Source organism: Lepisosteus platostomus, chromosome 7 (genome assembly GCF_059453375.1).
Source record: "Lepisosteus platostomus isolate fLepPlt1 chromosome 7, fLepPlt1.hap1, whole genome shotgun sequence".
Classification (NCBI taxonomy): Eukaryota; Metazoa; Chordata; class Actinopteri; order Semionotiformes; family Lepisosteidae; genus Lepisosteus; species Lepisosteus platostomus.
Window position 1 is genome coordinate 52,187,140 of NC_142617.1, and position 15,861 is coordinate 52,203,000.

General features: G+C 41.4%; 1 protein-coding gene across 2 annotated transcripts in view; it reads left to right on the forward strand.

The window, feature by feature from the left end:
• Positions 1-15,861, forward strand: part of adamts7 (ADAM metallopeptidase with thrombospondin type 1 motif 7) — a 90,374-nt gene that overhangs the window by 16,481 nt on the left and 58,032 nt on the right. For both annotated transcript variants that reach the window (XR_015940347.1, XM_088641156.1), the window contains exons 7-9: positions 1,060-1,209; positions 4,267-4,410; positions 11,832-11,976. Coding sequence is in view for 1 of the 2 variants with exons in the window: in XM_088641156.1 (XP_088497282.1) it covers positions 1,060-1,209; positions 4,267-4,410; positions 11,832-11,976 (439 nt within the window). In the remaining variant the exon portion in view is untranslated. The remainder of the gene's footprint in view (positions 1-1,059; positions 1,210-4,266; positions 4,411-11,831; positions 11,977-15,861) is intronic.

The window sequence follows — 15,861 nt, forward strand, 5'->3', positions numbered from 1 at the left end:
GCAATGACCAGTTTAAATGATGGTCACAACAAGTACTCTTTATATTTAATTACTCCAGCACAGAGGAGCTTTAGATATATATTTTTCAGCATATGCAATAAGTTATTAATTCTCTTCAGAATTGCCTTTGATTACTCAAATTAATTGCTTTGGGGATAAAATCAGAAACATATCATTTGCACTGTTCCTTTTGTGATAGATAATTGGAAAATCAATTTGCAATTCGCTCTCCTGAATAATAAATATGACACTTTGTTTCATGGTCTGTAATTCTTGTTTCTGGGTTTTATATTCATAACATTTCTCACTTCATTCCTTTCGCTAAGCTGTGAACTAGGAAAAAAATACATCTTGGTTTGGATAACTAGAATTCAATATGTTCTCAAGGCACGACCAAATCTTTCTGATTTAGTGGAGTTATTAATGCCGACGACAATTATCACCCTTAAAAGCTGCATTTAAGGAATATAAGGTTTTTGTAAAAACAGGAATCAATGTGATCATTTGCAGCTGAAGTATTAAAGGTCTTTAAATAAAGAGAAGGTTTTTCTCACTATCAAAGCTTAATTCTCTGCTGAAGTTCTCAGACATCCTTTTTGGAAGTTGTTTGTCTTTTAAAATCTTGCTCTGATAGGAACGCTGCATCACAGTGAATCCAAATGGGTGAGTTTCGGCACAGGATTTGGTTTATGTTGGAATGTTATTAGGTCAGAAACTGGCTGGGTTATTGCAGGGTACAGCCATGTCACATCCTGGCCATGGTGATAAAGCCCCATGCAACCATACCGAGGATATACCTGATTCTAAGGCAGCACAGTACATCTGCTGAATGTCACTTTATTATCTCAAGATATTTCCTGTATATCCCTGATTTATCTGGACAAAGCCCCGCAGGTTTGTGAAAAAAATAACAGATGAACTTTCCCCTTGCTTGTACTTCTGCATTAAAGCTCACTGACATCCTCATGCCCAGGGTGAATAGCCCTGAAACACACAGCACAGGGTTTCGTGCAGCAGCAGGTTGAGCTGGTCAGTGATGCGGTGCGCTTCCCTCAACAGGAAGGACATATGTGCAGCCATGAACAAGCCCTGCGAGACGCTGGGCCTGTCCCACGTGGCGGGGATGTGCCAGCCTCACCGCAGCTGCAGCATCAACGAGGACACCGGGCTGCCCTTGGCCTTCACCGTGGCACACGAGCTCGGGCACAAGTAAGACTCCCCCAGCCCCGCCCTCCGCGAGCAGGCAGTTTGAGATTAGACAGGAGCTGGAGGACGTGTGCGACCACGTGTATTGTAATGCTAAACCTCCAACTCCTTGCTATTTAAAGGCGAAAACATTCAATGCAAAACAAATCGCAGTTCTGTTCATAAACCTCTCCAGTGCTTTGGTCAATCTGGTGTTCATTTAAAACTGCAGGTTTGCTAACTATTATAGCATGTTCATGAATCTTTTCAAACTTTTCATGTACTCAGACTGGAGTTTTCATCTTGCTTGTTTTACATCTTGTGTTGTGTGTATTAATAAGAATACGGTGTTGTGGAGGTCAGCACTGCTGCCTCTCAGCGCCTTGATCACCGTGTTCACTTCGGGACTGGGGTGCTGCCTGTGTGGAGTTTGCATGTTCCTCTTGAGTCCATGTGGGGCAGTTTTCACTTAAACCATATGCATGTGTGCCCTTGCTCCTCTGTCTCTCCCTGTCTTGTACCTCTCTCGCTTCAGGAACAGGCGCCGGGTTGCTAGGAGTAAGTGGCTTTGTACATAGGGATGGACAATGTTAGCATGAGTGAAGTAAAGAGCTGCTCTTCAGTGTCCTCATACCAGAGTTGAAAAGGATTTGCCAGTAGTGGAGTTTTTGCACTGTTTTATCTCAGACCGAGAGAGACAGGGGAGTTAAAATGGATCCCCATTGCATAAATTCCAGAGACTGGGCAGCAAATGTGGAGCGAGCTGTAAATCTCTGCCCACTAGGGCTCTTGCTGTGTCTTCCTAATGAGGAGTAAATAGATTCTTCACTCCGACTCGGCTTCCCAGCGCTCGTCCCCGCTCCTGGGGGGCCACACAAACCAGCTCTTGAAGAATATAGTCAATATTTAGTCTTGAGGAATAAAAAGCTATTGAAAAATGCTTAAAAGTAGGGACAACACCGCTGTGAGTCAAAGTGTAAACGCTGCCCACAGTGATGCCTGTTGTTGTGGATTTAAAAGTTTTTTTTTCACACCTTTTCAGAAGAAAACTGAAAGCAAATGTATTTTTAGCTCAGGTTTTTTTTCTTCAGTAGGGAAGATTAAAAGAAGCAGAAGGAATTAAATAAGAGAAGTGTAATAGTACCAACTAAAAATAAATACAATACAAATAGATTTTATTTTTAGTAAGTGAGAGAGGCTGCCATTCAATGTGGATCATGTGTAATAAAAAGCCTCTAGGAGCTTCATTTAGAGTTGTCTCCACTCACTGTCACATCACCTTCCCAATTCCCTGATTTAACAACCAGGATTAAGTCATGTTAGGCTTTGTATTTCAATGCGTTTCACCCTTAATCATAAACCATAAATAAACTAACACTGCGAACTAAGAGCTCTTTTGATCAAGCACAATAAAAATAATCGTTAGCCATCTCTCTACTGCCCTATCTGTCAGCATGACCCATCCTGCATGTGTTCTTTCTCGTACTCTTCATTTGACTGGTTGGTAAATACGAACATGCGTCTTCCTGCCTGGTTGGGCTTGGAGAATCTTCCTGTCAAGTACCCCAGAGGTTTGGGGTTCAAGCACTAGCTATCACACAAAAACACTGGAGCAAAATTCTTAAGAGGCTGTAAAAAAGCAATGAGAGAAAGCTCTGCCCTCGGCTCCTTGTTCAAAAGTTTTCAGATTTAAATTGGTTGTTCATTTTCCCCCCTAAAAACATGGAAGTTGGGTGTCAGTGTATATATCAACCCACGTCAGTTACTGAAAGTGATGTATCCTTAAAAGCTTTCCATTGTGAAGAAAATTCCTCCTTTCCTAACAATTTACTTAAACATTTTCTAAGACTATGTGAACACAGTGGAAAATAATAATAAAAAAACATTTCTTACAATCCTGTCCTCATGGGATTATTTTGAGGTTTTGAATTAAGAGTGAGAAATTGTGAAAGAAAGGGAGCATTTTGTCCTGGGATAGACAGAAAACCGAACTCTGTGTGTGCATTTGGCCGGTGGGGAGGGTGGGGGGTATTTGTTTAGGGTCTGAGTGTCTCTGTATGTACAGCTGGCCACAGCCAATAAAATTACAAAGTGGCATTTGCTGTTTGTGTCCTGTCAGCACTCGCTTGATTGAGTTAAATGGCTCAGGTTCCAGGTGCCTTGTGTTGACTGTCTGGAGAGAATATTCAGACCACCAAACAAGACTGAGAACATGTATTGTTACCTATGCTCTGCTGATAAGACCTTATTGCCAATTGCAATGAACAGACTTCATTGTTGAGGTCAGCAGTGGTAAATGAAATGACTTGGCTTGTTAATGTGGTCTGCCTTTGTGTTCAAAAATAGTACAGCTGTGAGCCCTAGACAATCAGGTGTGTGTGTGTTAGAAGACAATGATAACTGCCAAACCCAGATGACCTTGCAGTGTATCACAATTTATCACCTGGGCCTTAGAAGTCAAAGAAACACTTTATATTTTTAGTGGAGTAAAATTCTTACCCAGTTACATACTGTTGGTTAGAATATTTCATTAGATCACTAGAAATGGGATAAACTAAAATCCTTATTCTCCTACTAGGATGGGATGGTGCCTTTGTGGTTATGTGTGTGTGTGTGTATTTGTTTTTTAGGAAACATTATTGCCCTGCATAGTTCATGGGTGCCTTAGGTGAACATGACTAACTTGCTTTCCAGTCATAGACCTCACGTTTATCAATCTGGCTGCACTAATAAAACCAGCTCAATTAATTAATCAATACATCAACCACTTCTTAATTCTGAAGTATGATGATGGGGAGACATTGTAGAGAGGTCATATTCGTCGGTCACTATAAGGGGTTATGTGACTAGCAGTGCACGCTGATTTTTCTTGATGTCTGTTTCATTGGCGTGGCTCGATCGACAAGCGTGAGGTTTCAGGCTGTAGGGCTACTTTGTCTGGTTTGTATTCACCCTTGAATTTCATGGGCCCCATGTGTAATCTGACAAAAAGTTCACTGTGTCTGCAGATTGTTTCTGTGCAGCTCTCCCTGTAGGGCCCACTCATTTTCCCTCTCTCTGGGATGTGCTCTTGCGTCACAGCTTTGGGATTCAGCATGATGGGAACGGCAATGACTGTGAGCCGATTGGGAAAAGACCTTTCATCATGTCTCCACAGCTCCTGTACGGCATCACGCCCCCCAACTGGTCCCGCTGCAGCCAGCAGTACATCACACGTTTCCTCGAGTAAGTCCTGCCTCTCTCGCCACTTGTCCGCTGTCTCTCTGTCTTTGCTAGGCCCTGTTTACGCTCGTCTAAGCCTGTTCTGTTGACTGACTTTACAGTCTACTTCTAGCGAGAGGAAACATGGCATATTATAGCGCTATGTGACTCCTGGGTCAACGTGTGGGAGATGTTAAAGAATCAAATGTCAAAAGATCCGCCTCATTGCTGATGTTTCCTTCTTTAAAGACAGGCGAGGCTGCTTGTCTCATTTGTACCTTCCAGATCGTAAATTGACAGCTTGACAGTTGATGTCTTTTGTCTTTGGCTTTCACTTCACTTAGCTATCATCCTCTGAGCAGAAACAACAGTACCATTCTTAATTGTGTGGTTGTCTTGACTTCTGCATGTCAGCTCCTGGCAATATGATTGATAAGAACTGGCAGTGAACTTAAATACACGGGATGGGAAGATTGAAATGTATTATGATTCATTTATTGTCAGAGACCTGCTTGTTGCTGACTAGGGTTGTAGCAACCCTGAGTCTGCCCTGGAAGTACAGGACACAAGACAGGGCTTTGCCCTGGGTGAGGCACCAGTCCATTGCAGTCTACACACACAAGCACATACCGACAATTTAGAGACATAAGTGATCCTATTCTGCATGTCTCTGGAAAGTGGGAGCAAACAGGAGCAGTGAAAACTCCTGCAAACGTGGAGAGAATGTACCAGCTCCATACAGAGAGCACCCCAGTACAGAATCAGAATTATTCTGACCTGGCTGGCCCAATATAACCGGATACCCAGGACTCAAGAACTGCGAGACTGCAGTGACAACTGCAATGTCACTGGGATGCCCATGTAATGATTTCATTTGGAATTCCTTTCATTGCTTCTCTAATAACATAACATTTATTATAAGAAATAGCCACATTTAGTCATAGTTAGTACACTTAATGTGAGAGCAGATAAAGAGTTGTACAATCATGACAGATAGTATACATAGCAGGATATGAGAAAGAATATTGAAAGCAAGGTAGATTTTTGTGGTACATGCATAGGCAATCAGTTCTCTGTGCCTTCACAAGTTTCCCCAAGGACTGTCCTGATTGTAGGTTGTGGGTTCAAATGCCGGGTGGGGCACAGCTGCTGTAACCTTCTGCTAAGTACTAAGATTGCCTAAATAAAAGCTCAGCTGTAAAAAAAGCAGTGTACAAATTGAAGTGCTCCTCATATAAAAACATTAGCATCAAAATAACATTGAGTCCAACCATCTTTTTCCTAACAGCTTCTTCCAGTTCAGGGTCACAGGAGAGCTGGAGCCTATCCTGGCAAGCATGGGTACAAGGCAGGAGTAACACTGAATATTTCACATATTTATATTCTGATTAAAAAGAGGAATATCGATGTAATAATTCTGAACTGTGTCAGAGTGTACGTGTTGCAAGGTGTTTTTGCCCTTCTGTGCTCCGTGATGCAAGGATGCCGATGGGATGCCAGACTGGTTAGAACAGTGCCACGCTAAGACTAAGAGCAGAAAATGTCTTTTTATTTTTACACTTTTGTTCTATTTGACTACTCTGACAGGCTTTGAGATTTCGTCAGCTCCATGAAAATATGGGACCGCATGTGTTTTTTTTTTTGTGTGGAAAGGGAGGCTGCAAGTTTCTCAGAACAGATGTCCGTGACCCCCCCCCCAGCCCCTCCTCCAGGTTCTCCTCCCCTTCCTCTCGTGACACATGCTCGAAATGTTGGTGGTGGGAAGGCTTGTTGTCAATGAGACTGTTTCTAGTGTTGCAAATTTGCCTCCGTGCCAAACATATGATGTTTCCATATGGAACAAATTAAAACATCCGTCTCCTTGCTGCAAGATGACCTTGTGTCAGTGACAGATATGCCCTCCAGGGATCCTCTCAGCCAGTGTGTTTGCTGGGACTTTTCAGGGCAGCTCAGCTAAAACCTATTGCTGGCTGTTTCTTTAGGACCTGAATAATTGATTTATATTAAGTGGCTAAGATTCCTGCTATACCTCTGGCCTCGGTAAATCCCCTCCATCCCCCACTTATCCTTGACTTTGACCTTATCGGAGGCTCTCGTTACTACTTTTAATGAGGTCGCTGCTTGCATGGTCGTTAAAGCATGCTGGTGGAATGCAAATGGACAATCAGACAACAATGTCCATGTTGTTGAAGCCAATACCCTGACTTCAAGAAACTGCTGGAGGAGAATTTTGGATCAATTAGCTACTAACTACCAAACAGACTGGACAGATCAAAAGGCCTCCTTTAGTTGGTAACTGTGCCTATGTTTTTAATAAAAGAATGATGAAATGAACAATGAGACGTTTAAGCAAGGATGGTTTAATGGTACCAAAAAACTACCATCTTCTGCCTTCTCAAAAGCTGACTGGAAATACTGACCACATCGAGGTGTTTTTTTTCAGTGTTTTTGTTATATATAAATTAGACTAATAAGTGATCACACTGGCTCTGATGCCATTTGAGAGCTACACTCCCTCACCAGTGTCTGCCTGTATGCCATGCCCTGCCAGGGGAAAGGGAGGAGGCCGTCTTCGTGAGTTTCTACGATAACTTCCCTCCCCCTGCCTGAGAATACTGTTTCTCTTCACTCCAGCTGGCACCAGCTGAAGGCTTCCCTGACCTCTCTCCCTGCTGCCAGCAGCACATTCCAGCTCTCAGGTTCTCCCCAAGAAACAGCAAACAGCAACGGATAAATTTTAAAAAAAGCTGCTATGAACGAAGCTACATGAGAATGAAGCAAAATAAAAGAGAGAGGCGAGCCTCATCTAGGAGACGGATAGTTTGCGGCCCATCATGTGGTGTTTGCGGCCCATCATATGGTGTTTGCTAGGACTGAGCCTGTTGAGCAATGCAGCCCTGAGCCAACAGACTGTTGTCAGGACTGGCTGTCTGGGTAGAAGCAAAAACTTTCTTTTCTCGTTTAATCTTGTTTTTCTTGTTTGAAAAATACATCATGGGAGGGGTGGGGGGCAAATCCAGTCCGATTCCAAGACACGGCTTCAATTAGCACCCGATTAAGACCCACAAAACACAACCCACTTGACTTCTTATCCCCGTGGGTAGTTCCATTAATACACTGTCAATGATTCATTGAAAAGCAGGAGCAAATCCCGTTCTCAAGAACCAAAGGAAACTGTCTTCTGTTCTACAGTATTATACTGTATATACTAAAAAATGTATGTGGTTTTAGTGAACTACAGGAAATTGGAAAATGACCACAATTTTTTGAGGAATGGGGACGACTCTTATACCACATTCCCCGAGCAAGCTACAGAGTGTTGATGTGCAGGGAGACTGCAGCTCTGCTGGGGTCTTGGTAGATGATTTTTGTTCCTTCTGTTTCACAGTGTTTGTTAACTCATTCAAACAAATTGGCTGTAAATACATGTATTTATTTCATTTTTGCTTTTTACCAGCTCATCAAGCATGCGAAGTTTTGCTGGGTGAACTGTAAGCCTAAGCTCCTTTGTGCACTGAGAAAATGACTAGGAGTCTAATGACAACAGTAATGTTGGGGAAATAACTGTTTTAAACAGACCATTTCACTTGCAAACCAAGGCGCCCATCCTGCGGTCTGTGTGGGTCCTAATGCCCCAGTGTAATGGCAGGAACACTATACTGTAGTGGGCGCTGTCTTTCGGGTGAGACATTAAACCGATGTCCTGACTCTCAGTGGTCATTAAAGATCCCTGGGCATTTCTCGATAAGAGTTATCCCAGTGTCTGGGCTGAATTCCCCCCCTAGGCCTTTACTGTGGCCTCAAAATTGTCCCCATGTCTGATTGGCTTGCACTTGCCCTGCGATGGATTGGCGCCCTGTCCAGGGTGTGTACTCTGCCTTGCGCTCATTGCCTGCCAGGTAGGCTCCGGCTTCCTGGGACACCATATGGTATAAAGTGGTTTGGCAAATGACATGGGTATTACAAATGACACGGGCTGTACAGTCTGGGTACCAAAAAACACACATGCTAGTTATTGCTCAACCAGTTCAACTAGGCTGAAGATCATTGATATCCCATACATCATCCCTTGTGCAGAAAGAAGTTGACCTTTCATTTACAGTAGATATGAAGCCATACATTTAAGCTTTTGAAAGACTTCACAAGTATGATTAAACAGAAAATAGATTCACAGGTCAAGAGCTATGACATAGACCCTTCCTGCAAGAGAGTTATTAAATACACAGGATGCAGGCAGTTTATCTCTCAGCAGCTTTTGTGATGTCCTCTTAATTCAATGAGTCATTTTCCATCATCTCTTCAGAATTTACAGTGTATGGAATTAAAAGGGCGTTTGATAGGCTTGTGCTTCATTGCCTATCTCCAAGGAAAAATTCTTACTAAGAAAAACTGGTGTAGCACATAATGATCACGTATTATATTCCCTTTCTTAAGATCCTTTTCTCGTTTCCTTGGAAGGAAATGGGGCAGTGGCAGAGTACTGTACATCTAATTTGAACAACAGTGATTTGAAAACAGGAGGCACAGTGGTGCAGTGGTTAGCTTCGTTGCCTCGAAGCTCAGGGGCCCCGGGTTCCATCTGGGGTGCTATCTCCGTGGAGTTTCTGTGAGCTCCCCATGTTTGCGTGGGTTTCCTCCCATAGTCCAAAGACGTACTGGTAGATTCATTGGCTTCCAGGAACACTGGCCCTGGTGTGAGTGCATACGTGTCTTTGTGTGCCCTGCGATGGACTGGCATCCTATCCAGGGTGTATCCTGACTTGCACACGTTGCCTGCTGGGATAGACTCCGGCTCCCCTGCAACCCTAAACTGCGGTTGGAAAATGGAAGGATGGATGATTTTAACAACAGGCTGAGTGTATTGCCAGATTGCAGGGTGACATGGAAGAAAAGTATTAATTTGTCTGTGGGCATCATTCCCTTTTGTTTTAAACACATCTGGAACATTATGCCTGTGGTGTACTAAAGCATGTTGAATACTATTGTTATCAATAACCCTTTTATTTGCAAAATAAAAGGCTGCACGTTTTGTTCCATGTTTTAAACATTCCAGTGTAACTCCCATAGCTTATCCTAAACCTGGCTGCACCTAGTACCATGGGGTTAGAGGATTCAGTAAGGAAATCTGTCATCCAGAGTTGAAATCCATTTTTGGAGAACCACTGAAACCAGATATTATGGTCTTATTTGTGGGTGTTTGTTTTAGAGATTGTTGGCAGTACTTGTCACATGGATCTATTGTTCCTGGAGTTGTAACCATTCCTCACTGGATAAACTGTAGCAGCACCCAGAATCTCCAGCTTTCCTCTTTGTGTGCTGTTAGCTTGCCAGAGGGCTCTGAAGTATTTAGTAAACTTCCTGCTCTGATCATAATACAGCAATTACTGAGCATATTACCAGGGCTTGCGAAGCAAATTAAAAAGAAAGACTGCTTGCCAGCCAGAGTCAGGGAAGAGTTATGCTTGTGCTGTGTATGGAAATACCACTGTTGCCAAAGTAATCATTGCAAAGAATGGAACTCTTGTTAAACTGCAATTGCTTTTGTGGATCTTAATGGATTATTTCACATGGGTATTCTGTCGAGAGTGTGAAGCTTGAAGTTTTGCCAAACTCCAAAGAGAAAGGCCTGTCAAAACTGCAGTTCCTCCACACTCTATCATGTTTAGCACCTTCATTCCTTATCCATTAATTAGGGAACTCTCTACTCTGCTCTACCAGGGAAAAAAAAAAAACAATTCAAATTTCATCCTGTAATTTCTTGGCAAGGCAGGTGTGTGAGCCTCTTCTATCCTAAACACTCCCTGGCCTGATCAATCAATGAAGTCTCATACACCTGTAGCTGTTACCAGTCCACCCTAAAGATTAAAAACATCATTCTTGTTTTGCACATGGCAGTTTTAAAATTGGAACAGTTTTTTTCTGCATTTTTGCAACATAAAACCCATATTTTTGTTATACATGAACCCTTGGTTTAACAGACTTCCCCTCTCAATGATGGAGAAAATGCTAATATAATTAAAACAAGGGAGAAATAAAGGCTACATAGGTTTAAAATTCAGGAATACAAATGGTGCCCTGTAAGGGTAGGTCATCTACTTACAATGAGAGTTTGTGTCTTGAATGCTTTAACATTTATGACATATGAAATAAAGAGCTTGTATATTTATGATAAAAGCACAGGAATACTTTTCATTGATTGTGTTGATAGTAATTGTTAAACAAAATTCTGAAAGATTCAGGTCCAAAAAACGTCAGAAGATCCAGAAAGCCTATATATGTATTTCTCACACAATTATGTGTTTTGGGGCTGAAAACAATGTCATTGGTGATCTAACGGACATTTGGCAGTAACAGATACCCCTTTCAATTTACACCTGCTTAAACAGGATTTACTGTACTTTCAAAAAATCCCATTAAAGATTATAACCTTTTTTAAGAAAAAGAAAATTGCCTTCCTTTGGTCTGAGCTTTGTACAAAGAACATTTTTTTTATGTATAACCTACCCAGCTCTTAGAATCTCTTTGATTGCTAAATGGAAAAAAAAAACTAATATATCCCTTTTGCGTATGTGAACTGTGGGAGTTCCGGCTCCTGCTTTTCTAAATTTCACTCTCAGTCCTAGCTTCTGCCAGGAGAGACGGTTTTAATCACAGCTCAGGAGTGCTAATAATGCATCAAGAACTGAAGCAACATGAATGATGCATAAAAGCAAAGAACAGGTAGATTGAGCTCTGCAGGAATGCATCAATTCCTTATTAAAATGGGATGAGGAAGTGTGGTAATGCTGTCAGGGTAAGTTCAAGTCACGTTGTATCTCTGCAGGCCTTTGCATTATTTCTAAGGGAGAGTTGGTGGGAACATTAACAGTGTCGGGGAGGAAACCAGCAGGACAGTATTAAACTGTGTCGTGCATGCCAGAATCAGCACCTCAGAACTCACCCGAACAATACTGGGTACGACTAAGTGGAAGGGGACTTACTGATTTCTTGGGTATCATGTGGCCAGTTTCTGTGCTACTGTGATGAGCAGGACTGAATGACTCCCAGCAGACTGTCCTGCTTCTGGTCCAAAGGATGGCGCCTTTTTTATGGATAGTCTGCAGGGTTAGCACTCCTTACTAGTCCCACTAACACCTCTTCCAACAGGAACGTCAGCTTTCCCAGAAGTCTCCCATCCAGGTTCTGACCAGGCTCACACCTGCTGAGCTTCAGTGGATTGCCAGTTGTGAGTTGCAGGGTGATAAACAGTAGCTTCTGGCTCGTGCAGCAGAGTCCATTGTGATAATAGTTATTTTGGAGTGCTCACTTTGTAAGGGTTCATCAAATGAGTCAGGCACTACATTAGCGTATTAAGGGTTTCAGCTTTCCTAAGGATCCTTATGGGCAGTGTGGACCCGCTAGCGGTCTTATCTGTCTGATGGTGCTCCTGTTGTCGTTGTCCACAGCCGTGGCTGGGGCCTGTGTCTGGATGACCCTCCAGTGCGGGACGAGCTGGAGTTCTCCACTGTGCCCCCAGGGGTCCTCTACAGCGCTGCCCACCAGTGCCGCCTGCAGTATGGCTCCAGCTCCCAATTCTGCGACGATGTGGACGTAAGACACAACTCTGTTTGCCTGTTCACCCCCACAGCTATAGCTAAGGGTATTCAGAGTTTTTGCACCCCATGAGATCCAAATCACCTTAACTAATAACCTGGCTAAGTGGCTACCGTTAAATTAATTTAACAGGTCTTTAGAAATTAACAATGTATCGATTACCTACTGTATAAAAACCTGTTGGATTGGACATGTTTGGAGACTTGAAGTTACACCACATCAGTAAAATGATGTTTTAATCCAGGGGTCTCAGACTCAATTCCTGGGTGGCCTGGTTTCTTCTGGGCTTCATTTGCAAGCTTATATTGGGCCCTTGGTTACATGGTTGGTCTGAAAATGTAACTGTAATAATTCTAATAAGGCTCTTAGGTGCTTTACAGACAACTTTACTGTTGAAATTGTGACTGTTTTAAGTAATTAACTGTGAAATAAAAATGCTATAGATGTCTAACCAAGTCAAAAATAGGTTAATTGACTGCTCAGGATGAAACAAAACCATGAGAAACTGGGCCCTCAGGAGTATGAAACCCCTTTTATTTATTTTGCTTTCAGCACAGGTACCCTCTCTCATTCATTCTTTGCTTGCCATTAGTGACCAACTTTGACTTTGAAGTTGTACCTGGATCTTACGCAGTATCAAAAAGTAGGAGTGTGAACTTCACACTGGAGCAAAAGCTTGGGAACTTCCACCAGTTTCCTCAGTTTCTCCCCCTTATCATCTAATAGGCTTTTTTTTGATTTGGGAATACTTTCCACTCTATAATTCCCAATTTGTGGCAAAAAAGACAGAAAAGCAGGTTTAACTTACAAGTGCATCAGTTTGCAGCACACCTTGGGCAGCAAAATAAGAATGAGTACATACAATATAAGTCATTCTGTTCACCCTTACAATATCATTAGAATTATGTTTGCACCCATGGCCAGTTATGTGAAACTCAAGCCACCTAAAAAAGGGATCCAAGTTTTGAGTTTAATAAATTGTATTATTAAAGTTTATTAAAACAACACCGAAATCTTGTGAGCATTTTACCATGCTTTGGAAGGTTAAGTACTTCCTATTCAGCACAAAAGTTAATGGATTGTGACAACTTCCGATCTGCTCCCTGTGCAGGTATAAAGAGGTTGTCATTGACCTCCCGCTACAATGCAGCAAGAAAATTAAGACCAATTTCATCTGCACAAGCTTATATTGTTTCAATGATGGCAGCAGGAAATGGAAAATGGCTGGAGAAATAGGCTATGAAGCTTCAATTAACCTATTGACTGTCGTTATGATGTTATTGGTATCAATCCATTTTCTTGTGCAGAGCAGCTCTTGATTGAACACATTGCAAAGTGCATGGTGAAAAAGACATGATAATGCAGAGAGATTTAAAAGTAGAGAGATACAGAAGTTATTACTAATGTCAGTAATAGGATCTTTAGTTAAATCTTTATTGCAGCTCATAAAAATGAGATAAGTGATCCCTAGTGACATCCTAAGAAGTCATTAAAGATTATTAAAGTGAAGGCAAAAACTTTTGAAATACTAATAGCTGCAGGAAAACCCTATCCTGAATAAAAACATGCTTTCCTAATTAATTTATGCAGGTTGTGCCTGGCTTATAAACCACAGGAAGCTGCTTCTGTTATTATTTGATTGAAAAAAATATTAAATGCACTGCCTTTGTTTAGAATTTATCTTCCAAATCCCACATTTTGGGCTGGATTCGGACAAGTAATGCAATAGTCTATCCCCTGTGGCCTTCAAGCATGAGCTTATCCTGGTTTCCATGCCAGTAAGCAAATGGAGCACATGACTCCTTCCCTGGACAGTTCAATGCAGGGTTTACACCTAAATGCTGGTCTCCATTCAAACAGACTGAAGCAGTGGGGTCAAATACCTCACTCACTTGTACAATAGCTGTGACTGTAGGGGAGTCTTGAATTAACAACCCACCAGTCATGAGATGAAAGGCTTACCTAGTATGCTACACTGCTCCCTGACACTTGAGATGAGTGAGATTTTATTAGTCCTGCACATTGATTTAATACATATTTCTGGATAATTTAGCTCGGCACATTCTTTTATTTGTTCCAGACATATCTGTTATCAGGAAGGGAAGCATTTGGTATGAATTGAAGTGGATTGTGGTGTACAGGCTGTTCTGAAAAGCTTTTTTCTAGTTGAAAATTCAAAGCACACTTGGGTTAAAACTGACTTTGCTCTGTAATAGACTTAATCAGTACTTACAGTACTAATGTGTCATTTGTTGATGCATAGGGGTGTGAACAATGTTGAACATTTTAAAAAAACATAATTCTTTGCAAAACATGATGCTGCTATTTCTATTAGTGAAAAACTTTTTTTTCTTCTCACTTTTCTTCACAGAATTAACAACTTGTCAATTAAGTACTTTGTTGAATGTTTTAAAATAAAAACCTTTGGCTTTTGAGTCAGTCTGAAAGTGTTTCCACCATGTATAAAGATGTTCTTATGGAGACATTTCTGAACAGTGCTGTTTTCTAAGCTTTGTAGTGCGTTAAAGACACTTCACTGAGATTTAATCAAATATACATCCCATGTTGTCTAGATTTTGTTCCGTTTTCAATATTGAAACTTGCTTTACTTTGCTGCAATGTTAAGACATTTTAAATATGAGCTGTATACTGTATGTTGTACAGGTGTGATATTGAAAATTAGCATGCAAACCATACATACAGTACAAAGATTACTCAAACTATTCTCTACCTTGGGTGCTGTGGAATATTACAGGGTTTTCAGGAAAAGGCCACGTAGAGACCACACAGAAACAACAGGGTCGTCTAATTAACCAATGCTCTAACTGTGCTCAGCTTGTGTGTGGTTTGGGGCCAAGTTGTACAGATGTTTGGAGTACATTAACTACAAATACCCTTAGTAAAATTGACCACAATAAATTTGCATGCTGTTTTTACACATTTCCCCAAATCACACCTTTCTATGGTTTTGCATTGTTTGTATTGTGCTTTATGATACTCCCTTGTACTTTACCTTGATTTCACTGTGTTTTGCTACACTATACTTTTAAATGGTTATTGTAAGATATGTAGTGTGGCTGCTACAGGCAGACCATCATTTCTGTTTCATTTTTCTCTCTTTTTAACACACTGTTCTCTTAGTTACAGTCAATGCCAGATTCAAATGGAAAGAAATCTGAGTGTAATTGTAGGACTTTGAGTTTTCCCTTTTCCTGTTTTTGTTAAGAGGGTGTAGACTGTGCTGTGTGGTGACCCAACTGGTTTTAATCAGAAATCAGTGGTTTTGGAGAATACTACTCACAGTGTAGTAGAGCAAAACCTTTCGTTACTGACAAAGAGTCTGAAGTACGTCTTTAAAAAGGATGAAAGTTTTAATATTCAGATTGGCTCCTGCTGCTAAAAAATCTAAAGAGCATATGCCTGTGTTAGAAAAGGCATAGAGAAAAGAACCATACCTTATTTATTTAGCAGGGACTGAACATCTTTGCAGGTTATATACAGTATTTGAATTTCGTACTTATTCAGATGATCGTTTACAGTAATTTTCTTAGGCTGGAAAAATCAATAATAAGGGACAATGCTGACCCAGTTCTTGTTGCTAGGTTGGCTGTCTGCTGTGATGAAAGGTTAATTTTTCCTGCACTGTTCTGTCACAATTGTCTGAAAAAAAAGCTTCAGGAAAAGGAAATCTGTTGTCCAGTATGATGAGACTTTGGGGTCGGATCTGAAATGGTTATTTGCAAAGGGCATCTGAATTTTGAAATCTTGGTGAACGTTCAGTCAGTCTCTATCTTACTCTGTAACGTGGCTCTGAGGCAGCAGACTACCCTTGAGCATTTGTCATGGCCAGATGGACTATTCTGATTACATGCTGGACGCACA